This window comes from Bombina bombina, unplaced genomic scaffold (assembly GCF_027579735.1).
Source record: "Bombina bombina isolate aBomBom1 unplaced genomic scaffold, aBomBom1.pri scaffold_1793, whole genome shotgun sequence".
Lineage (NCBI taxonomy): Eukaryota > Metazoa > Chordata > Amphibia > Anura > Bombinatoridae > Bombina > Bombina bombina.
Genome location: NW_026512460.1, coordinates 22,249 through 48,295, shown reverse-complemented (window position 1 = coordinate 48,295; position 26,047 = coordinate 22,249). Strand labels below are relative to the sequence as shown.

Below are 26,047 nucleotides of genomic sequence, written 5' to 3'. Positions count from 1 at the left end.
CAGAAAAATGTCTACCAGTTTTTAAGCCCTTTTTGAAGCCCTTTATTCTTTTATGTTAAACTAAGAAAATGGCTTACCGGTCCCCATGAGGGGAAATGACAGCCTTCCAGCATTACATGGTCTTGTTAGAAATATGGCCAGTCATACCTTAAGCAGAAAAGTCTGCTAACTGTTTCCCCAACTGAAGTTACTTCATCTTAACAGTCCTGTGTGGAAACAGCAATCGATTTTAGTAACTGTCTGCTAAAATCATCTTCCTCTTACAAACAGAAATCTTCATCCTTTTCTGTTTCAGAGTAAATAGTACATACCAGCATTATTTTAAAATAACAAACACTTGATAGAAGAATAAAACTACATTTAAACACCAAAAAAACTCTTAACCATCTCCTTTGAGATGTTGCCTGTACAACGGCAAAGAGAATGACTGGGGTGGGCGGAGCTAGGAGGGATCATGTGACCAGCTTTGCTGGGACTCTTTGCCATTTCCTGTTGGGGAAGAGAATATCCCACAAGTAAGGATGACGCCGTGGACCGGACACACCAATGTTGGAGAAAAAAATGATGCATAAACTTCCCTTTATATGCAGTATTTGCATTACTGATGCAATACATTGATTCTTGAATGTTGTAGCTGTGTGATTAAAGAATACCTTTAAAAACATCCCCCAGAATGATTTTAATCTGCCTCCAAGCCCAAATAGTTTTCCTCTGAAACTTACAATCAGCAATTCATATATAACAAATGTTACATACTTGGGTTCTCCAATCTTCACTCCTGGATGTTGCGTGTAGGCATGGGAATGGGTGCTTGGTGCCGACTTGAAAGCCATAGGACAAATAGGACACTTGTAGAAGACTTCACAGTGGGATCCTTGGATATGACACTTTAATGCAGCAATCTCTGAATATACAACATTGCAGTGTATACACCTGTAATTAGAAATGTTATATTTCCTTAGATCCGGTCCCCTTTGTAGTGCATAACCATCTGGTTGTATGTAAATATGTTACTATCATGCTTACTCCTACTCTCACATCCTACCAACCAATCCCCATCCTCATTTTACCTTCTTACTTCTGTCATTGTGACCCTGGGCCATTTGAACTATCTAGATCCTTTTTTACCCCAATCTTCTATTTACCAACCCCAGTTAATCTCTTTATGGGCTTTCTAATGAGCATATTTTGCACCCAAAACCATTCTCCCCTCTACTTGCCATACTTGGCATCCGTGTCCACCCCCCCCCCCCACCTCCTTTAATTCCTCTTCTTCCTCACTCATCTGTTATATTATTTCAACTCACAATCAGAGCTACCTTTTTGAGGTGGCGGACAGCAATCATACCGATCGGATACGATCTGGATGATTGACACCCCCTGCTAACGACCAATCTAGCAGGGGCGGCGCATTGCACAAGCATTTTACCAGAATGCTTGTGCAATGATAAATGCTGACAGAGTATGCTGTCGGCTTTTATCGATGTCGTGCGGACAACATGTCTGCCCGACATTTAATAAATCTACCCCTATATCTCTTTCACCTGTCTCCGGCCTAGTGCACTCTTTTCTTTACATAATCACTTGTTAAATCAGTTTCCATCCTTTCACATTTCTAGTTCCCTTACCTAACTTTATTGCTTCACTTTCATTACCAGTTTCACATAGGGTTGCCAGTTGTCCTCCACAAAATTACTGGACAATAAGTCGCTGACTGGGCACAATGATTGATGGAGTCATACAATGCTCACCCAAAAGCTCTACCTTAGCCTATTTTTCACAATAAAGCATTAATTATACCACTTGACTGTCAGTAACATAAAAATCAATCATTTTGATTTGACAAGGATAAAGTGATTTGACACAAATAACTGCCCTTGAATTCTTTTTGCTCCATATTTAGTTTAGGCATAGGCAACATTTTACATTTACAGGACTTTAAAAAACTGGACATTTAAGTGTCCAGCATTATTGATTATTAAGATGGAACTTGACAGCCTACTAAAATGCTGGACTGTCCGGTTGAATACTGGACACCTGGAAACACAAATTGTTAGAATATAAGTTCTCTAAAACCCCAAGGGCACTTACCGGAATCCAATTCTACGCGTGTAATGAAGGCAATTCTTAATGACATGCGTTTGGAAATGGACAGACCGGCAGATTGCCCCACACTCTGGGCAAGTGTACGGCGATTTGTGCTGATGTATCCGTTGATGGCAAGCAAAGCTGCATTGGTTTGGTAGTAGCATCATACAGACACTACATATTTTCTACAAAGAAAAGAGCACACACATTAGGGTCTGTAACATTTAAAATACATTGATCAATTTGATTAAAAAAAAGAATATACACAAAACAGAAAAAGTTAAATAATAAATTCTATAATAAATTCTACTACTCCAAAACATTTTTTAAATTGTATGCAATTAAGTACTTACAGAGCTATATTATTCTGCCTTGCAATATACAATTTCTACGTATTTCAAAGTCCAGAACCTTAACTTACTTTTTTGGTGCTAATACTGTTGTTCACACAAGTGATGTGCCTTGTTTATATATTTAAAAATGTAGGGTGGGGGGCGGAGCCAACTGCTAAGGGAACGAGACGTGTTTCTGAGGAGCTCCCGGCTCCAACTTTATTAAAAGAGGAGTTTATGCATATCTCTACTTTTAAGATGTTTAAGACAGATTCCTAATATAATCATATGTGCTGGAGAAGAGTCCGGGAGATCGACTGGACATATCTAGATCAGCGAGTTTGACAGTGTTAAAGCCATGAAGGAGGCCTCAGCCATGTGGGAGTCTGAGATGGCTCAGATCCTCTATGACCACTTTCATAGCCTAACGTTGGTTTTGTACGAGGCTTTTGCGGACACGGCATCACGAAATGCTACATCTATACAAGTAAATGCATCTCGTGCAGATCTTTATTATGGAACTATCAAAGTTTGTACATACAATGGTGGATGTGCAGATGAATATATCACCCCTACTGGGTGTGGCCTTAGTTTTTCCCTTTGGCAAGACGACTCAATCTCTAACCGCAATACAACTTTTCACCACACGCTATGTTGTATAGGGAAGGATGAAGATCAGAGCAACCCTGACGTGAAGGGTTCCGTAATGCAGCTCAAAATGTTGACTGGCATCCCTTCTGATGACATGAGGAGCAAGAGGGAACAGAGGCGACATTGCGCTATCAACACAGGGGTTTCAACACAACTTCCTAAGAGCAACGGCACCTGTATCATCATGGTTATGAATGCCGACTTATCCCTGGAATTACTAGGGTATAGTGATCCCCAATTGATGTCACAGTGCTCTTCCCATATCTCACGTTTTCTAATTGTAATGGAGGCGTTCCGGAGCCTTAAGAGACTGGCTCCTGTGTCTAAAACCGGAATAGGCTAATCTTCCCGTGTGAAGATGCACAGATCTCAAAGTCGGAGTAAGACTGGCAATGTGAGATGTTAAACGACATTCAGTTAATCCTATGACTTTTTTATTTTTTTTATTGTTGTTTTTTGGTCTCAATTTCATGTTGGGAACTTGTGTACCCATTGTATCTCGAAACAAAACGTTTTTGCTGGATATATAAGGTACCCTAGAGATATGAACTTCCTTAGGACAATATTGGTACAGTTTTGATAGTTACTCCTACTACTGATTATTAAAGTTAATGGACTGCTAATGTTTGTATACTCATAGTGGGTGTATTATATGCTTCTTTAATGAACATTTGAGACAAGTCCTAATAGAAATCCTTTGTCTGTGAGGTATATATGCCCAGTACTCCTAGAGACTTTGCTATGTTTTGTGTATGATTTTTACATACTATCTCCTAACAAATTTGTAGTATAGACTACTAATGAGACATGTATATTTGTTCAATGGTGATAGTTATCTCTTATTCACACACCCACATTTATTTCTTATATTCTTAACTACTTAGGCACAGGTTTAATGTTTAACACTACTATGTGTATGATAACCACCCATAAGAAGACTCAGACATGTTAGTTTTATAAGTTGTTAAAGTTTAAACATGTTATATACATGTCCTCTATTAGTTAATTTACAGGAGGACAATTTGGACCCATAGCTTGAGCACTATTATTTATCTAGGTCTCTCATTGTGCAATATACTACATGGCGATTCTTTGTGCTCTTGATTTCTGCCTACATTTGTTGTTCTGCTACTTTGCTTTCTGATGTTAGAATGCGCTTCTGCCTGTCTAGTTTAGGGTTTAATAACATAAAAACCTTACTTGTTTTTCTTTATTGCACTTATCATTGTAGTTCTTTGTACACTGGCACTCTTACTGAGACTTGTTTGTGGAATTATAATTATTCCACAGTTGAATTACGACACAAACAAATACAAAACCTATTATTATTTATAGCGATATAGTTTTTAAATATGTTTACTTTGACCTTTATAAGTCTGCTGACATTCGGGCATGCAAGTGCGTATTATCTATATTCTGTATTAACTCATTATGGTACATATTCTGGGTGTCTGTTTGATATTTTATTCTCCAACTTACACTTATATTCACTGACAGATGTTTATTGTACTCTGTGCTCGGCCATGTCTAGAGGGTTTGCCTGTTATTGATTTCCCATGACATGTCTTCGCAAAAAACAGTTAAAGCCCTTTGATTAAATATTAGATGCATAACCTGTTCAATATGGCTTACCTGGAGATAGAAAAGCCTCCAACCATAGTCAGATCTCTATAGTACTTTGATAGTTGGGGAATTTATACGAAGAAATTGTTAAATGTTCCTAGCCTACTTTTGGGGTACACATATACTTACTGTGTCATTTTTGTTAATAGTTAAAGACATCTGTTTATTTTTATTTGCCTATCGCTGGGTATAGGGCCCATGCCCAGTTGATGGGAGTTGGCTGTAATAATTTAGATGTCTTTATGTCTCTCTTTGAATTATTGTAGGTTATTTTGCACTCTAATGTTATGGAAACAGGTACAAACTTAGGTTGAGATCATCAATGTTTAGATTTTAACTAGTCAATAAATGTTAAGATTCAAGATATAACAGGAAAGCTACAATGGTCTCCTTCAGCTTAATATTTTTTTACTATTAGCTAAATAGTGCTGTCTCATAAGTTTACATGTAGATCTATATATGTATTTACATATTACTCTCCTCTATATCCCACTAGTTTGTCTCAATATGAGAACATCTATACAGAAGTTATACACTCAAAGGTTCTTGTTCCCAACTAAGAAAACTTATGATTATTCTCTGCCCCCCTCCCACACCCTTTAATACACTTTGGCATCAACGATTATGTCCAAAGTGTTTTTGCGCGGTTTCCCTTGCAAAATACTGCTTACACAATTTTAATGATACTGTCTTCAAATATAGTTTACCTTTACATTTTTAGTCCCTCTATATTGTAAGTTACCTTTTATTATTCATTTATTTTGTGGTTTGGGACATCAAACGATTAATAAATAACTTACGGCTAGATTTAGAGTTTTGTCGGTAACGACCCGAAAAACTAACGCCCGCGTTTTTCTGGCCGCACCATAAAAATAACTCTGGTATTGAGAGTCCACATAAAGGCTGCGTTAGGCTCCAAAAAAGGAGCGTAGAGCATTTTTAACGCAGCTTCAACTTTCGATACCAGAGTTGCTTACGGACGCGGCCAGCCTCAAAAACGTGCTCGTGCACGATTCCCCCATAGGAAACAATGGGGCTGTTTGAGCTGAAAAAAAACCTAACACCTGCAAAAAAGCAGCGTTAAGCTCCTAACGCAGCCCCATTGTTTGCTATGCGGTAACACTTCCTACGTCTGCACCTAACACCCTAACATGTACCCCGAGTCTAAACACCCCTAACCTTACACTTATTAACCCCTAATCTGCCGCCCCCGCTATCGCTGACCCCTGCATATTATTTTTAACCCCTAATCTGCCGCTCCGTAAACCGCCGCTACTTACATTATCCCTATGTACCCCTAATCTTGTTCCCTAACATCGCCGACCCTATATTATATTTATTAACCCCTAATCTGCCCCCCACAACGTCGCCTCCACTGCCTACACTTATTAACCCCTAATCTGCCGAGCGGACCTGAGCGCTACTATAATAAAGTTATTAACCCCTAATCCGCCTCACTAACCCTATCATAAATAGTATTAACCCCTAATCTGCCCTCCCTAACATCGCCGACACCTAACTTCAATTATTAACCCCTAATCTGCCGACCGAATCTCGCCGCTATTCTAATAAATGTATTAACCCCTAAAGCTAAGTCTAACCCTAATACTAACACCCCCTAAATTAAATATAATTTAAATCTAACGAAATTAATTAACTCTTATTAAATAAATTATTCCTATTTAAAGCTAAATACTTACCTGTAAAATAAATCCTAATATAGCTACAATATAAATTATAATTATATTATAGCTATTTTAGGATTTATATTTATTTTACAGGTAACTTTGTATTTATTTTAACCAGGTACAATAGCTATTAAATAGTTAAGAACTATTTAATAGCTAAAATAGTTAAAATAATTACAAATTTACCTGTAAAAGAAATCCTAACCTAAGTTACAAATAAACCTAACACTAGACTATCAATAAATTAATTAAATAAACTACCTACAATTACCTACAATTAACCTAACACTACACTATCAATAAATTAATTAAATATAATTGCTACAAATAAATACAATTAAATAAACTAGCTAAAGTACAAAAAATAAAAAAGAACTAAGTTACAAAAAATAAAAAAATATTTACAAACATAAGAAAAATATTACAACAATTTTAAACTAATTACACCTACTCTAAGCCCCCTAATAAAATAACAAAGCCCCCCAAAATAAAAAAATGCCCTACCCTATTCTAAATTAATAAAGTTAAAAGCTCTTTTACCTTACCAGCCCTGAACAGGGCCCTTTGCGGGGCATGCCCCAAAAAGTTCAGCTCTTTTGCCTGTAAAAAAAAACATACAATACCTCCCCCCCAACATTACAACCCACCACCCACATACCCCTAATCTAACCCAAACCCCCCTTAAATAAACCTAACACTAAGCCCCTGAAGATCATCCTACCTTGTCTTCACCTCACCAGGTATCACCGATCGGTCCTGGCTCCAAAATCTTCATCCAACCCAAGCGGGGGTTGGCGATCCATCATCCGATGGCTGAAGAGGTCCAGAAGAGGCTCCAAAGTCTTCATCCTATCCGGGAAGAAGAGGCGATCCGGACCGGCAACCATCTTGATCCAAGCGGCATCTTCTATCTTCATCCGATGACGACCGGCTCCATCCTGAAGACCTCCACCGCGGACCCATCTTCCTCCGGCGACGTCCAACTGAAGAATGACGGTTCCTTTAAGGGACGTCATCCAAGATGGCGTCCCTCGAATTCCGATTGGCTGATAGGATTCTATCAGCCAATCGGAATTAAGGTAGGAATATTCTGATTGGCTGATGGAATCAGCCAATCAGATTGAGCTCGCATTCTATTGGCTGATCGGAAAAGCCAATAGAATGCGAGCTCAATCTGATTGGCTGATTGGATCAGCCAATCGGATTGAACTTGATTCTGATTGGCTGATTCCATTTTTTATTTTGGGGGGCTTTGTTGTTTTATTAGGGGGCTTAGAGTAGGTGTAATTAGTTTAAAATTGTTGTAATATTTTTCTTATGTTTGTAGATGTTTTTTTATTTTTTGTAACTTAGTTCTTTTTTATTTTTTGTACTTTAGTTAGTTTATTTAAATGTATTTTTTTGTAGGTATTGTATTTAATTAATGTATTGATAGTGTAGTGTTTATTTTACAGGTAAGTATTTAGCTTTAAATAGGAATAATTTATTTAATAAGAGTTAATTAATTTCGTTATATTAAAATTATATTTAAGTTAGGGGGGTGTTAGTGTTAGGGTTAGACTTAGCTTTAGGGGTTAATACATATATTAGAATAGCGGTGAGCTCCGGTCGGCAGATTAGGGGTTAATAATTGAAGTTAGGTGTCGGCGATGTTAGGGAGGGCAGATTAGGGGTTAATACTATTTATTATAGGGTTAGTGAGGCAGATTAGGGGTTAATAACTTTATTATAGTAGCGCTCAGGTCCGCTCGGCAGATTAGGGGTTAATAAGTGTAGGCAGGTGGAGGCGACGTTGTGGGGGGCAGGTTAGGGGTTAATAAATATAATACAGGGGTCGGCGGTGTTAGGGGCAGCCGATTAGGGGTACATAAGGATAACTTAAGTAGCGGCGCTTTGCGGTCGGCAGATTAGGGGTTAATTATTGTAGGTAGTTGGCGGCGACGTTGTGGGGGGCAGATTAGGGGTTAATAAATATAATACAGGGGTCGGCGGTGTTAGGGGGAGCAGATTAGGGGTACATAAGGATAAAGTAGGTGGCGGTCGGCAGATTAGGGGTTAAAAAAATTTATTTGAGTGTCGGCGATGTGGGGGGACCTCGGTTTAGGGGTACATAGGTAGTTTATGGGTGTTAGTGTACTTTAGAGTACAGTAGTTAAGAGCTTTATAAACCGGCGTTAGCCCAGAAAGCTCTTAACTACTGACTTTTTTCCTGCGGCTGGAGTTTTGTCGTTAGAGCTCTAACGCTCACTTCAGAAACGACTCTAAATACCGGAGTTAGAAAGATCCCATTGAAAAGATAGGATATGCAATTGACGTAAGGGGATCTGTGGTATGGAAAAGTCGCGGCTGAAAAGTGAGCGTTAGACCCTATTTTGAGTGACTCCAAATACCGGCGGTAGCCTAAAACCAGCGTTAGGAGCCTCTAACGCTGGTTTTCACGGCTACCGCCAAACTCCAAATCTAGGTCTCAGTTAATATATATTTTCTATATCAGTTATGCATAATGCAGTGCAATATGTTTATTCCTTATCTCTGCCATTATATAGAAGCTTAGCTTAACTGATATATTTTCTTTATATTAGTTGCATATAGTGCATTACTACATGTTTATTTATTATCTATGCTATTATATAGAATCAGTACCTATAACAAGTGTTATTTGAGAATAGGGGTACTTTAGATTTATACCTTTGCTATGAATCCCCTTTCAAACAAAACAAAGAGAAAAAGAAAAAGAGGTTTATTGCGCATTAGGGTATTTGAACATACAGTGGGGTTTTTTTCTTTTGTTTTTTTTTTAAACCTTTTGTATCCTAGCATTTTGAGATGTATGTGTTATAAGTTTAATTACTCGTACCTTGGCGCCTAAGTGTGTACGATCAGAGTTTTTTCTTTTTATTGTATTTTATTTCTTGTATGTACTTTAATTTTCAAACCTCAATAAAAATATATAAAAAAAAAAATGTAGGGTGTATCATATTTAACAGTTTTTGTCTACATCTTTTTAATTCATCAAAGAAGCTATAGTAACTTCCAAGTTTCCTTGAAGGGACATACAAGTACAGGTAGAAAACCCTTTATCCAAACTGCTTGGGACAGGAAAAGGTATGGATTTTGGAATAGTTTGCATTTTGGAATACTTGCATCTAATGCCTCCAGCATGTAAAATGGTAGAGGAGATGGCATGTTGCTACTTCTGGTCATTACTTCTTGTATTTCTGCTGACCATAGTCACCATGCAACCCTATGGTAATGCTAGCTATTACTGCCATGTTCTCCTGCTGTTTATTACATCTAGTGTTCCTGCTGACCATTGTCACCATGTTAACCTATGGTAATGCTAGCTATTACTGCCATGTTCTCCTGCTGGTTATTACATCTTGTGTTACTGCTGACCACTTTCACTATGCTACCCTATGGTAATGCTAGCTATAACTGCCATATTCTCCTGCTGATCATTACGTCTTGTGTTCCTGCTGATCACTGTCACCATGCTACCCTATGGTAATGCTAGCTATTACTGCCATATTCTCCTGCTGGTCATCAATTCTTGTGTTCCTGCTGACCACTGTCACCATGCTACCCTATATTAATGCTAGCTATTACTGCCATGTTCTCCTGCTGGTCATTACGTCTTGTGTTCCTGCTGAGCACTGTCACCATGCTACCCTATGGTAATGCAAGCTATTAATGCCATCTTCTCCTGCTGCTTATTACTTATTGTGTTCCTGCTGATCACTGTCACCATGCTACCCTATGGTAATTCTTGCTATTACGGCCATGTTCTCCTGCTGGTCATTACATCTTGTGTTCCTGCTGACCACTGTCACTATGCTACCCTATGGTAATGCCAGCTATTACTGCCATGTTCTCCTGCTGGTTATTACGTCTTGTGTTCCTGCTGACCACTGTCACCTTGCTACCCTACGGTAATGCTAGCTATTAATGCCATCTTCTCCTGCTGCTTATTACTTATTGTGTTCCTGCTGATCACTGTCACCATGCTACCCTATGGTAATTCTTGCTATTACGGCCATGTTCTCCTGCTGGTCATTACATCTTGTGTTCCTGCTGACCACTGTCACTATGCTACCCTATGGTAACGCCAGCTATTACTGCCATGTTCTCCTGCTGGTTATTACGTCTTGTGTTCCTGCTGACCACTGTCACCATGCTACCCTACGGTAATGCTAGCTATTAATGCCATGTTCTCCTGCTGGTAATTACTTATTGTGTTCCTGCTGATCACTGTCACCATGCTACCCTATGGTAATTCTAGCTATTACGGCCATGTTCTCCTGCTGGTCATTACATCTTGTGTTCCTGCTGACCACTGTCACTATGCTACCCTATGGAAACACCAGCTATTACTGCCATGTTCTCCTGCTGGTCATTACGTCTTGTTTTCCTGCTGATCACTGTCACCATGCTACCCTATGGTAATGCTAGCTATTACTGCCATGTTCTCCTGCTGGTCATTACCTATTATGTTCCTGATGACCACTGTCACCATGCTACACTATGGTAATGCTAGCTATTACTGCCATGTTCTCCTGCTGGTCATTACTTCTTGTGCTCCTACTGATCACTCTCACCATGCTACTCTATAGTAATGCTAGCTATTACTGCCATGTTCTCCTGCTGGTCATTCCATCTTGTGTTCCTGCTGATCACTGTCACCATGCTACCCTATGGTAATGCTAGATATTACTGCCATGTTCTCCTGCTGGTCATCATTTCTTGTGTTCCTGCTGACCGCTGTCACCAAGCTACCCTACGGTAATGATAGCTATTAATGCCTTGTTCTCCTGCTGCTCATTACTTCTTGTGTCCATGCTGACCACTTTCACCATGCTACCCTATGGTAATGCTAGCTATTAATGCCATGTTCTCCTGCTGCTCATTACTTCTTGTGTTCCTGCTGACCACTATCACCATGCTACCCTATGGTAATGCTAGCTATTACTGCCATGTTCTCCTGCTGGTTATTACGTCTTGTTTTCCTGCTGACCATTGCCACCTTGCTACCCTATGGTAATGCTTGCTATTACTGCCATGTTCTCCTGCTGTTCATTATGTCTTCTGGTCCTGCGGACTACTGTCACCATGCTACCCTATAGTAATGCTAGCTATTACTGCCATGTTCTCCTGCTGGTCATTACATCTTGTGTTTCTGCTGACCACTGTCACCATGCTACCCTATGATAATGCTAGCTATTATTGCCATGTTCTCCTGCTGGTCATTACGTCTTGTGTTCCTGCTGACCACTGTCACCATGCTACCCTATGGTAATGCTAGCTATTACATAGAAACATAGAAACATAGAATTTGACGGTAGATAAGAACAAAAAAGGCCCATCAAGTCTACCCATATCACATGTTACTTTTTCCTTAGGATAGCCTTATGTATGTCCCAGACATTTTTAAATTCCTTTACAGTCTTTGTGTTTACCACCTCAAATGGAAGTTTATTCCATGAATCCACCACCCCTTCTGTAAAAAAATGCTTCCTCAAATTTCTCCTGAATCTGCTACCCCCTAACTTTAGATTGTGACCCTTGTTTTGGCTTTTTTTTTTTGTGAAAAATGCTTTCAGCTTCTATTTTATTAAGTCCCTTCATATATTTGAAGGTTTCTATGATGTCACCTTCTTCCCTTCTATCCTCTAAACTATACATATTTAGATTATAGAGTCTTTCTTTGTATGTTTTATATTTTAGACCATGTACCATTTTAGTAGCCCTCCTTTGGACAGCTTCTAGTTTATTATATCTTTCTGAAGATATGGTCTCCAGAACTGTACACAGTATTCCATATTTGGTCTAACGAATGATCTGTAAAGTGGCATAAGAACCTTGCTATTTCTGCTACTAAAACCTCTTCCAATGCAACCAAGCATTTGACTGGCCTTGCTGGCTGCACTGCGGCATTGTGTACCAAATTTGAAATCATCTGAAATAATAATTCCAAAATCCCTTTCTTCTTTAATTACAGTCAGTAATGTACCATTGAGACTATAATTGGCCTTTGGGTTTTTGGATCCTATATGCATAATTTTGCTCTTGGTAATATTAAATTTCAGATCCCATTTATTTGACCAGTCCTCTAGTTTATTAATATCACAGTTCATTTGATCAACTCCTCCTGGAACATCTATCCTGTTACAAATTTTTGTATCATCAGCAAACAAGCAAACCTTCCCCTTAAACAAAACAGGCCCAATAACTGACCCTTGGGGAACACCACTAGTAACTGATGGCTCATTTGAATGTACTCCATTAATTGAAACCCTCTGTCGTCTATCTTTAAGCCAGCATTCTACCCACTTAACAATCTTAGCATGAATTCCAAGGCAATACATTTTGTGAATAAGTTTGTTGTGTGGGGACGGTGTCAAATGCTTTGCTAAAGTCTAGATATGCAACATATACGGCTCCTCCCTGCTCTATTATTTTAGTTACATGGTCAAAGAAATCAATTAGAATAGTCAGGCATGATTTTCCAGCAGTGAAACCATGCTGTCCTTTGTCTTCTAAGTTCTTTGTCTGAATGAAAGATACAAGTATTTCCTTTAAAAGAGTTTCCATTAATTTCCCTGCAATTGAGGTTAAACTGACTGGCCTATAGTTAGCAAAATCTTCCCTACTAACCTTTTTATAAAGAGGGACTACAATGGCAATTTTCCAGTCTTTTGGAACAACTCCTGTTAGAAGTGACTGATTAAATAAATCAGCTAATGGAGTAGCTATTACGGATCAAAGTTCTCTTACAACCCTTGAATGAATATTATCTGGACCCACAGACTTATTAACTTTTATTTTTGATAAAGCCCTTGATACCTCTTCCTCTGTAAAAAGAAAAGTACTACTCACATATTATTTACAGTAACATCAATACAATAACATAACTGACCACTGTCACCATGTTACCCTATGGTAATACTAGCTATTCCATGTTCTCCTGCTGGTCATTACATCTTGTGTTCCTGCTGTCCACTGTCACCATGCTACCCTATGGTAATGCTAGCTATTACTGCCATGTTTTCCTGCTGGTTTTTACTTCTTATGTTCCTGCTGACCACTGTCACCATGCTACTCTATGGTAATGCTTGCTATTACTGCCATCTTCTCCTGCTGGTCACTACTTCTTGTGTTCCTGCTGATCACTGTTACCATGCTACCCTATGGTAATGCTAGCTATTACTGCCATGTTCTCCTGCTGGTCATTAAGTCTTGTGTTCCTGCTGATCACTGTCACCATGCTACCCTATGGTAATGCTAGCTATTACTGCAGTGTTCTCCTGCTGGTTATTACTTATTGTGTTCCTACTGACCACTGTCACCATGCTACCCTATGGTAATGTTAGCTATTATTGTCATGTTCTCCTGCTGGTCATTACTTTTTGTGGTCCTGCTGACCACTGTCACCAATGATACCCTATGGTAAAGCTAGCTATTACTGCAGTGTTCTCCTGTTGGTTATTATTTATTGTGTTCCTACTGATCACTGTCACCATGCTACCCTATAGTAATGCTAGCTATTACCGCCATGTTCTCCTGCTGGTCATCACTACTTGTGTTCCTGCTGACCACTGTCACCAATGATACCCTATGATAATGCTAGCTATTACTGCTATGTTCTCCTGCTGGTCATCACTTCTTGTGTTCCTGCTGACCACTGTTACCTTGCTACCCTATGGTAATGCTAGCTATTACTACCATGTTTTCCTGCTGGTTATTACTTCTTATGTTCCTGCTGACCACTGTCACCATGCTACTCTATGGTAATGCTTGCTATTACTGCCATCTTCTCCTGCTGGTCATTACTTCTTGTGTTCCTGCTGATCACTGTAACCATGCTACCCTATGGCAATGCTAGCTATTACTGCCATGTTCTCCTGCTGGTCATTACGTCTTGTGTTCCTGCTGATCACTGTCATCATGCTACCCTATGATAATGCTAGATATTACATCCATGTTCTCCTGCTGGTCATTCCATCTTGTGTTCCTGCTGACAACTGTCACCAAGCTACCCTATGGTAATACTAGCTATTACTGCCATGTTCTCCTGCTGGTCATCACTTCTTGTGTTCCTGCTGACCACTGTCACCAATGATACCCTATAATAATGCTAGATATTACTGCCATGTTCTCCTGTGGTCATCACTTCTTGTGTTCCTGCTGACCACTGTCACCATGCTACCCTACGGTAATGCTAGCTATTAATGCCATGTTCTCCTGCTGCTCATTACGTCTTGTGTTCCTGCTGACCATTGTCACCATGCTACCCTATGGTAATACTAGCTATTTCATGCTCTCCTGCTGGTTATTACGTCTTGTTTTCCTGCTGACCACTGTCACCATGCTACCCTATGGTAATGCTAGCTATTACTGCCATGTTCTCCTGCTGGTCATCACTTCTTGTGTTCCTGCTGACCACTGTCACCATGCTACCCTATGGTAATGTTAGCTTTTACTGCCATGTTCTCCTGCTGGTCATTACGTCTTGTTTTCCTGCTAACCACTGTCACCATGCTACCCTATGGTAATGCTAGCTATTACTGCCATGTTCTCCTGCTGGTCATCACTTCTTGTGTTCCTACTGACCACTGTCACCATGCTACCCTATGGTAATGATAGCTATTATTTCCATGTTCTCCTGCTGGTCATTACTTCTTGTGATCCTGCTGACCGTCACCAATGATACCCTATGGTAATGCAAGCTATTAATGCCATCTTCTACTGCTGCTTATTACTTCTTGTGTTCCTGCTGATCACTGTCACCATGCTACCCTATGGTAATGCTAGCTATTACTGCCATGTTCTCCTGCTGGTCATTACATCTTGTGTTCCTGCTGATCACTGTCACCATGCTACCCTATGGTAATGCTAGCTATTACTGCAGTGTTCTCCTGCTGGTTATTACTTATTGTGTTCCTACTGACCACTGTCACCATGCTACCCTATCGTAATGTTAGCTATTATTGCCATGTTCTCCTGCTGGTCATTACTTCTTGTGGTCCTGCTGACCACTGTCACCAATGATACCCTATGGTAATGCTAGCTATTACTTCAGTGTTCTCCTGTTGGTTATTATTTATTGTGTTCCTACTAATCACTGTCACCATGCTACCCTATAGTAATGCTAGCTATTACTGCCATGTTCCCCTGCTGGTCATTACTTCTTGTATTCCTGCTGACCACTGTCACCAATGACACCCTATGATAATGCTAGATATTACTGCTATGTTCTCCTGCTGGTCATCACTTCTTGTGTTCCTGCTGATCACTGTTACCTTGCTACCCTATGGTAATGCTAGCTATTACTTCCATGTTTTCCTGCTGGTTATTACTTCTTATGTTCCTGCTGACCACTGTCACCATGCTACTCTATGGTAATGCTTGCTATTACTGCCATCTTCTCCTGCTGGTCATTACTTCTTGTGTTCCTGCTGATCACTGTTACCATGCTACCCTATGGTAATGCTAGCTATTACTGCCATGTTCTCCTGCTGGTCATTACGTCTTGTGTTCCTGCTGATCACTGTCACCATGCTACCCTATGATAATGCTAGCTATTACTGCCATGTTCTCCTGCTGGTCATTCCATCTTGTGTTCCTGCTGACCACTGTCACCAAGCTACCCTATGGTAATACTAGCTATTACTGCCATGTTCTCCTGCTGGTCATCACTTCTTGTGTTCCTGCTGACCACTGTCACCAATGATACCCTATAATAATTCTAGATATTACTGCCATGTTCTCCTGCTGGTCTTCACTTCTTGTGTTCCTGCTGAGCACTGTCACCAATGATACCCTATAATAATGCTAGCTATTATGTTCTCCTGCTGCTCATTACTTCTTGTGTTCCTGCTGACCATTGTCACCATGCTACCCTATGGTAATACTAGCTATTCCATGCTCTCCTGCTGGTTATTATGTCTTGTTTTCCTGCTGACCACTGTCACCATGCTACCCTATGGTAATACTAGCTATTACTGCCATGTTCTCCTGCTGGTCATCACTTCTTGTGTTCCTGCTGACCACTGTCACCAATGATACCCTATAATAATGCTAGATATTACTGCCATGTTCTCCTGCTGGTCATCACTTCTTGTGTTCCTTGACCACTGTCACCATGCTACCCTACGAAAATGCTAGCTATTAATGCCATGTTCTCCTGCTGCTCATTACGTCTTGTGTTCCTGCTGACCATTGTCACCATGCTACCCTATGGTAATACTAGCTATTTCATGCTCTCCTGCTGGTTATTACGTCTTGTTTTCCTGCTGACCACTGTCACCATGCTACCCTATGGTAATGCTAGCTATTACTGCCATGTTCTCCTGCTGGTCATCACTTCTTGTGTTCCTGCTGACCACTGTCACCATGCTACCCTATGGTAATTTTAGCTTTTACTGCCATGTTCTCCTGCTGGTCATTACTTCTTGTTTTCCTGCTAACCACTGTCACCATGCTACCCTATGGTAATGCTAGCTATTATTGCCATGTTCTCCTGCTGGTCATCACTTCTTGTGTTCCTACTGACCACTGTCACCATGCTACCCTATGGTAATGTTAGCTATTATTTCCATGTTATCCTGCTGGTCATTGCTTCTTGTGGTCCTGCTGACCGTCACCAATGATACCTATGGTAATGCAAGCTATTAATGCCATCTTCTACTGCTGCTTATTACTTCTTGTGTTCCTGCTGACCACTGTCACCATGCTACCCTATGGTAATGCTAGCTATTACTGCCATGTTTTCCTGCTGGTCATCACTTCTTGTGTTCCTGCTGACCACTGTCACCATGCTACCCTATGGTAATGTTAGCTTTTACTGCCATGTTCTCCTGCTGGTCATTACGTCTTGTTTTCCTGCTAACCACTGTCACCATGCTACCCTATGGTAATGCTAGCTATTACTGCTATGTTCTCCTGCTGGTCATCATTCTTGTGTTCCTACTGACCACTGTCACCATGCTACCCTATGGTAATGTTATCTATTATTTCCATGTTCTCCTGCTGGTCATTACTTCTTGTGGTCCTGCTGACCGTCACCAAGGATACCCTATGGTAATGCAAGCTATTAATGCCATCTTCTACTGCTGCTTATTACTTCTTGTGTTCCTGCTGATCACTGTCACCATGCTACCCTATGGTAATGCTAGCTATTACTGCCATGTTCTCCTGCTGGTCATTACATCTTGTGTTCCTGCTGATCACTGTCACCATGCTACCCTATGGTAATGCTAGCTATTACTGCAGTGTTCTCCTGCTGGTTATTACTTATTGTGTTCCTACTGACCACTGTCACCATGCTACCCTATCGTAATGTTAGCTATTATTGCCATGTTCTCCTGCTGGTCATTACTTCTTGTGGTCCTGCTGACCACTGTCACCAATGATACCCTATGGTAATGCTAGCTATTACTTCAGTGTTCTCCTGTTGGTTATTATTTATTGTGTTCCTACTGATCACTGTCACCATGCTACCCTATAGTAATGCTAGCTATTACTGCCATGTTCCCCTGCTGGTCATTACTTTTTGTATTCCTGCTGACCACTGTCACCAATGACACCTATGATAATGCTAGATATTACTGCTATGTTCTCCTGCTGGTCATCACTTCTTGTGTTCCTGCTGATCACTGTTACCTTGCTACCCTATGGTAATGCTAGCTATTACTGCCATGTTTTCCTGCTGGTTATTACTTCTTATGTTCCTGCTGACCACTGTCACCATGCTACTCTATGGTAATGCTTGCTATTACTGCCATCTTCTCCTGCTGGTCATTACTTCTTGTGTTCCTGCTGATCACTGTTACCATGCTACCCTATGGTAATGCTAGCTATTACTGCCATGTTCTCCTGCTGGTCATTACGTCTTGTGTTCCTGCTGATCACTGTCACCATGCTACCCTATGATAATGCTAGCTATTACTGCCATGTTCTCCTGCTGGTCATCACTTCTTGTGTTCCTGCTGACCACTGTCACCAATGATACCCTATAATAATTCTAGATATTACTGCCATGTTCTCCTGCTGGTCTTCACTTCTTGTGTTCCTGCTGAGCACTGTCACCAATGATACCCTATAATAATGCTAGCTATTATGTTCTCCTGCTGCTCATTACTTCTTGTGTTCCTGCTGACCATTGTCACCATGCTACCCTATGGTAATACTAGCTATTCCATGCTCTCCTGCTGGTTATTATGTCTTGTTTTCCTGCTGACCACTGTCACCATGCTACCCTATGGTAATACTAGCTATTACTGCCATGTTCTCCTGCTGGTCATCACTTCTTGTGTTCCTGCTGACCACTGTCACCAATGATACCCTATAATAATGCTAGATATTACTGCCATGTTCTCCTGCTGGTCATCACTTCTTGTGTTCCTGCTGACCACTGTCACCATGCTACCCTACGAAAATGCTAGCTATTAATGCCATGTTCTCCTGCTGCTCATTACGTCTTGTGTTCCTGCTGACCATTGTCACCATGCTACCCTATGGTAATACTAGCTATTTCATGCTCTCCTGCTGGTTATTACGTCTTGTTTTCCTGCTGACCACTGTCACCATGCTACCCTATGGTAATGCTAGCTATTACTGCCATGTTCTCCTGCTGGTCATCACTTCTTGTGTTCCTGCTGACCACTGTCACCATGCTACCCTATGGTAATTTTAGCTTTTACTGCCATGTTCTCCTGCTGGTCATTACGTCTTGTTTTCCTGCTAACCACTGTCACCATGCTACCCTATGGTAATGCTAGCTATTATTGCCATGTTCTCCTGCTGGTCATCACTTCTTGTGTTCCTACTGACCACTGTCACCATGCTACCCTATGGTAATGTTAGCTATTATTTCCATGTTATCCTGCTGGTCATTGCTTCTTGTGGTCCTGCTGACCGTCACCAATGATACCCTATGGTAATGCAAGCTATTAATGCCATCTTCTACTGCTGCTTATTACTTATTGTGTTCCTGCTGATCACTGTCACCATGCTACCCTATGGTAATGCTAGCTATTACTGCCATGTTCTCCTGCTGGTCATTACATCTTGTGTTCCTGCTGATCACTGTCACCATGCTACCCTATGGTAATGCTAGCTATTACTGCAGTGTTCTCCTGCTGGTTATTACTTATTGTGTTCCTACTGACCACTGTCACCATGCTACCCTATCGTAATGTTAGCTATTATTGCCATGTTCTCCTGCTGGTCATTACTTCTTGTGGTCCTGCTGACCACTGTCACCAATGATACCCTTTGGTAATGCTAGCTATTACTTCAGTGTTCTCCTGTTGGTTATTATTTATTGTGTTCCTACTGATCACTGTCACCATGCTACCCTATAGTAATGCTAGCTATTACTGCCATGTTCCCCTGCTGGTCATTACTTCTTGTATTCCTGCTGACCACTGTCACCAATGACACCCTATGATAATGCTAGATATTACTGCTATGTTCTCCTGCTGGTCATAACTTCTTGTGTTCCTGCTGATCACTGTTACCTTGCTACCCTATGGTAATGCTAGCTATTACTTCCATGTTTTCCTGCTGGTTATTACTTCTTATGTTCCTGCTGACCACTGTCACCATGCTACTCTATGGTAATGCTTGCTATTACTGCCATCTTCTCCTGCTGGTCATTACTTCTTGTGTTCCTGCTGATCACTGTTACCATGCTACCCTATGGTAATGCTAGCTATTACTGCCATGTTCTCCTGCTGGTCATTACGTCTTGTGTTCCTGCTGATCACTGTCACCATGCTACCCTATGATAATGCTAGCTATTACTGCCATGTTCTCCTGCTGGTCATTCCATCTTGTGTTCCTGCTGACCACTGTCACCAAGCTACCCTATGGTAATACTAGCTATTACTGCCATGTTCTCCTGCTGGTCATCACTTCTTGTGTTCCTGCTGACCACTGTCACCAATGATACCCTATAATAATTCTAGATATTACTGCCATGTTCTCCTGCTGGTTCACTTCTTGTGTTCCTGCTGAGCACTGTCACCAATGATACCCTATAATAATGCTAGCTATTATGTTCTCCTGCTGCTCATTACTTCTTGTGTTCCTGCTGACCATTGTCACCATGCTACCCTATGGTAATACTAGCTATTCCATGCTCTCCTGCTGGTTATTATGTCTTGTTTTCCTGCTAACCACTGTCACCATGCTACCCTATGGTAATGCTAGCTATTACTGCCATGTTCTCCTGCTGGTCATCACTTCTTGTGTTCCTACTGACCACTGTCACCATGCTACCCTATGGTGATGTTAGCTATTACTGCCATTTTCTCCTGCTGGTCATTACGTCTTGTGTTCCTGCTGACCACTGTCACCATGCTACCCTATGGTAATGCTAGCTATTACTGCCATGTTCTCCTGCTGGTCATCACTTCTTGTGTTCCTACTGACCACTGTCACCATGCTACCCTATGGTGATGTTAGCTATTACTGCCATTTTCTCCTGCTGGTCATTACGTCTTGTTTTCCTGCAGACCACTGTCACCAATGATACCCTATGGTAATGCTAGCTATTACTGGAGTGTTCCCCTGTTGGTTATTACTTATTGTGTTCCTACTGATCACTGTTACCATGCTACCCTATAGTAATGCTAGCTATTACTGCCATGTTCTCCTGCTGGTCATCACTTCTTGTGTTCCTGCTGACCACTGTCATCAATGATACCCTATGATAATGCTAGATATTACTGCTATGTTCTCCTGCTGGTCATCACTTCTTGTGTTCCTGCTAACCACTGTTACTTTGCTACCCTATCGTAATGCTAGCTATTACTGCCATGTTCTCCTGCTGGTCATTATGTCTTGTGTTTCTGCTGACCACTGTCACCAGGCTACCCTATGATAATGCTAGCTATTACTTCCATGTTCTCCTGCTGGTCATTACTTCTTGTGTTCCTGCTGACCACTGTCACCATGCTACCCTATGGTAATGCTAGCTATTACTGCCATGTTCTCTGCTGGTTATAACTTATTGTGTTCCTGCTGACCACTGCCACTATGCTACCCTATGGTAACACCAGCTATTACTGCCATGTTCTCCTGCTGGTTATTACGTCTTGTGTTCCTGCTGATCACTGTCACCTTGCTACCCTACGGTAATGCTAGCTATTAATGCCATGTTCTCCTGCTGGTTATTACTTATTGTGTTTCTGCTGACCACTGTTACCATGCTACCCTATGATAATGCTAGCTATTACTGCCATGTTCTCTTGCTGGTCATTATGTCTTGTGTTCCTGCTGACCACTGTCACCTTGCTAACCTATGGTAATGCTAGCTATTACTGCAATGTTCTCCTGCTGGTCATTACTTCTTGTGTTCCTGCTGACCACTGTCACCTTGCTACCCTATGGTAATGCTAGCTATTACTGCCATGTTCTCCTGCTGGTCATTACATCTTGTGTTCCTGCTGATCACTGTCACCATGCTACCCTATGGTAATGCTAGCTATTACTGCAGTGTTCTCCTGCTGGTTATTACTTATTGTGTTCCTACTGACCACTGTCACCATGCTACCCTATCGTAATGTTAGCTATTATTGCCATGTTCTCCTGCTGGTCATTACTTCTTGTGGTCCTGCTGACCACTGTCACCAATGATACCCTATGGTAATGCTAGCTATTACTTCAGTGTTCTCCTGTTGGTTATTATTTATTGTGTTCCTACTGATCACTGTCACCATGCTACCCTATAGTAATGCTAGCTATTACTGCCATGTTCCCTGCTGGTCATTACTTCTTGTATTCCTGCTGACCACTGTCACCAATGACACCCTATGATAATGCTAGATATTACTGCTATGTTCTCCTGCTGGTCATCACTTCTTGTGCTCCTGCTGATCACTGTTACCTTGCTACCCTATGGTAATGCTAGCTATTACTGCCATGTTTTCCTGCTGGTTATTACTTCTTATGTTCCTGATGACCACTGTCACCATGCTACTCTATGGTAATGCTTGCTATTACTGCCATCTTCTCCTGCTGGTCATTACTTCTTGTGTTCCTGCTGATCACTGCTACCATGCTACCCTATGGTAATGCTAGCTATTACTGCCATGTTCTCCTGCTGGTCATTACGTCTTGAGTTCCTGCTGATCACTGTCACCATGCTACCCTATGATAATGCTAGCTATTACTGCCATGTTCTCCTGCTGGTCATTCCATCTTGTGTTCCTGCTGACCACTGTCACCAAGCTACCCTATGGCAATACTAGCTATTACTGCCATGTTCTCCTGCTGCTCATCATTTCTTGTGTTCCTGCTGACCACTGTCACCAATGATACCCTATAATAATTCTAGATATTACTGCCATGTTCTCCTGCTGGTCTTCACTTCTTGTGTTCCTGCTGAGCACTGTCACCAATGATACCCTATAATAATGCTAGCTATTATGTTTCTCCTGCTGCTCATTACTTCTTGTGTTCCTGCTGACCATTGTCACCATGCTACCCTATGGTAATACTAGCTATTCCATGCTCTCCTGCTGGTTATTATGTCTTGTTTTCCTGCTGACCACTGTCACCATGCTACCCTATGGTAATGCTAGCTATTACTGCCATGTTCTCCTGCTGGTCATCACTTCTTGTGTTCCTACTGCCCACTGTCACCATGCTACCCTATGGTGATGTTAGCTATTACTGCCATTTTCTCCTGCTGGTCATTACGTCTTGTTTTCCTGCTGACCACTGTCACCATGCTACCCTATGGTAATGCTAGCTATTACTGCCATGTTCTCCTGCTGGTCATCACTTCTTGTGTTCCTACTGACCACTGTCACCATGCTACCCTATGGTGATGTTAGCTATTACTGCCATTTTCTCCTGCTGGTCATTACGTCTTGTTTTCCTGCTGACCACTGTCACCAATGATACCCTATGGTAATGCTAGCTATTACTGGAGTGTTCCCCTGTCTGTTATTACTTATTGTGTTCCTACTGATCACTGTTACCATGCTACCCTATAGTAATGCTAGCTATTACTGCCATGTTCTCCTGCTGGTCATCACTTCTTGTGTTCCTGCTGACCACTGTCATCATTGATACCCTATCGTAATGCTAGATATTACTGCCATGTTCTCCTGCTGGTCATTATGTCTTGTGTTTCTGCTGACCACTGTTACTTTGCTACCCTATCGTAATGCTAGATATTACTGCCATGTTCTCCTGCTGGTCATTATGTCTTGTGTTTCTGCTGACCACTGTCACCATGCTACCCTATGGTAATGCTAGCTATTACTGCCATGTTCTCCTGCTAGTTATTACTTATTGTGTTCCTGCTGACCACTGTCACTATGCTACCCTATGGTAACACCAGCTATTACTGCCATGTTCTCCTGCTGGTTATTACGTCTTGTGTCCTGCTGATCACTGTCACCTTGCTACCCTACGGTAATGCTAGCTATTAATGCCATGTTCTCCTGCTGGTTATTAATTATTGTGTTTCTGCTAACCACTCTTACCATGCTACCCTATGATAATGCTAGCTATTACTGCCATGTTCTCTTGCTGGTCATTACGTCTTGTGTTCCTGCTGACCACTGTCACCTTGCTACCCTATGGTAATGCTAGCTATTAATGCCATGTTCTCCTGCTGGTTATTACTTATTGTGTTCCTACTGATCACTGTCACCAATGATACTCTATGATAATGCTAGATATTAATGCCATGTTCTCCTGCTGGTTATTACATCTTGTGTTCCTGCTGATCACTGTCACCATGCTACCCTACGGTAATGCTAGCTATTAATGCCATGTTCTCCTGCTGGTTATTACTTATTGTGTTTGTGCTGACCACTGTCACCTTGCTACCCTATGGTAATGCTAGCTATTAATGCCATGTTCTCCTGCTGGTTATTACTTATTGTGTTTGTGCTGACCACTGTCACCTTGCTACCCTATGGTAATGTTAGCTATTAATGCCATGTTCTCCTGCTGGTCATTACTTCTTGTTTTCCTGCTGACCACTGTCACCATGCTACCCTATGGTAATGCTAGCTATTAATGCCATGTTCTCCTGCTGGTTATTACTTATTGTGTTCCTGCTGATCACTGTCACCATGCTACCCTATGGTAATGCTAGCTATTAATGCCATGTTCTCCTGCTGGTTATTACTTATTGTGTTTGTGCTGACCACTGTCACCTTGCTACCCTATGGTAATGCTAGCTATTACTGCCATGTTCTCCTGCTGGTTATTACTTATTGTGTTCCTACTAATCACTGTCACTATGATACCCTATGGTAATGCTAGCTGTTACTGCCATGTTTTCCTGCTGGTTATTACTTATTGTGTTTGTGCTGACCACTGTCACCTTGCTACCCTATGGTAATGCTAGCTATTAATGCCATGTTCTCTGCTGGTTATTACTTATTGTGTTTGTGCTGACCACTGTCACCTTGCTACCCTATGGTAATGCTAGCTATTACTGCCATGTTCTCCTGCTGGTTATTACTTATTGTGTTCCTACTAATCACTGTCACTATGATACCCTATGGTAATGCTAGCTGTTACTGCCATGTTTTCCTGCTGGTTATTACTTATTGTGTTCCTACTAATCACTGTCACTATGATACCCTATGGTAATGCTAGCTGTTACTGCCATGTTTTCCTGCTGGTCATTATGTCTTGTGTTCCTGCTGACCACTGTCACCAATGATACCCTATGATAATGCTAGCTATTACTGCCATGTTCTCCTGCTGGTTTTTATAAATGGATCATCTACAAAACAGCTATGCAAAGAAAAATCTAATGTATAATGTCCCTTTAAGGATCATGTGTACACATACATGCATTTGTAAAATGGATGTGCTCGCTCTTATCAGCCAGTAAGCAACCCTATGGATCAGGTGTACACAGACATGCATTTCCTGTTTACCTCAAAAAACAGCTTTTACATATCCTTTTTCTTGTAAAATATTGTTTAACATGTTTCACTAGTGCAGGTTTATATGCATGATGGAGTAAACGTAAAATAAATCTGTGATATGCATGCATCAATTATTAAAATAAAGTCATTAACGTTATCTCAAGCCATCTGCTTTATTTGGCTGTTTCATTAATGTCACAAAGGGGTCAATTCTATATAGTTTGCAAGTCTAGACATGCTTTTCCACTCTGTCACTAGCAGGGGCAATCCCCATGGAATTCTATAAAAAAGGGGCTGTCCCTGCGAATGGCGAGCTGTGTTTTAAAGAAATAATGAGAGCTTTTTCCTATGCAAAAGTTAACAAATGATCAAATGATGCAGTTTTTATTGCACTGTGCATTACAAGATGCGGTTATTTTGTATTCATAGGTTTTCCTTTCAGAGTAAATAGCGTTTTGAGTATTTTGATAAAAGCGTGCAACCTTTTCATTTGCAAGAAAAAAAATAGTAAAATCTGTAGGGCTAAATTGCTTAGAGAATTACTCTGGGATTTGAGAGACAAATTTCATATATGCCCATGGAATACCCATATTCAGCGCATTGTACGAAACAATTATGCTTTGTATTTTGTACTTATAAGTACAAATTTTAATGTGTTTTTAGCACATGCAGTGTACTTAAATTGCGATTTATGCTGTGCATATTTAATACATATATTTAATATTTAATTTCTGTGTAATTTAAATACAAATTTTACGTT

The 26,047-nt window shown here is 40.9% G+C and overlaps 1 protein-coding gene across 1 annotated transcript in view; it reads right to left on the bottom strand.

Annotated features, from left to right (window-relative positions):
- Positions 1 to 756: 756 nt before the first annotated feature.
- LOC128644326 (zinc finger protein 532-like) overlaps positions 757 to 26,047 on the bottom strand; it is a gene marked incomplete at its 3' end in the record, with an annotated part of 34,067 nt that continues 8,776 nt past the window's right edge. Inside the window, exons 2-3 of the mRNA XM_053696986.1 lie at positions 2,092 to 2,273; positions 757 to 933 (exon numbers count right to left, since the gene is read on the bottom strand). Coding sequence (XP_053552961.1) covers positions 757 to 933; positions 2,092 to 2,273 — 359 coding nt within the window. The remainder of the gene's footprint in view (positions 934 to 2,091; positions 2,274 to 26,047) is intronic.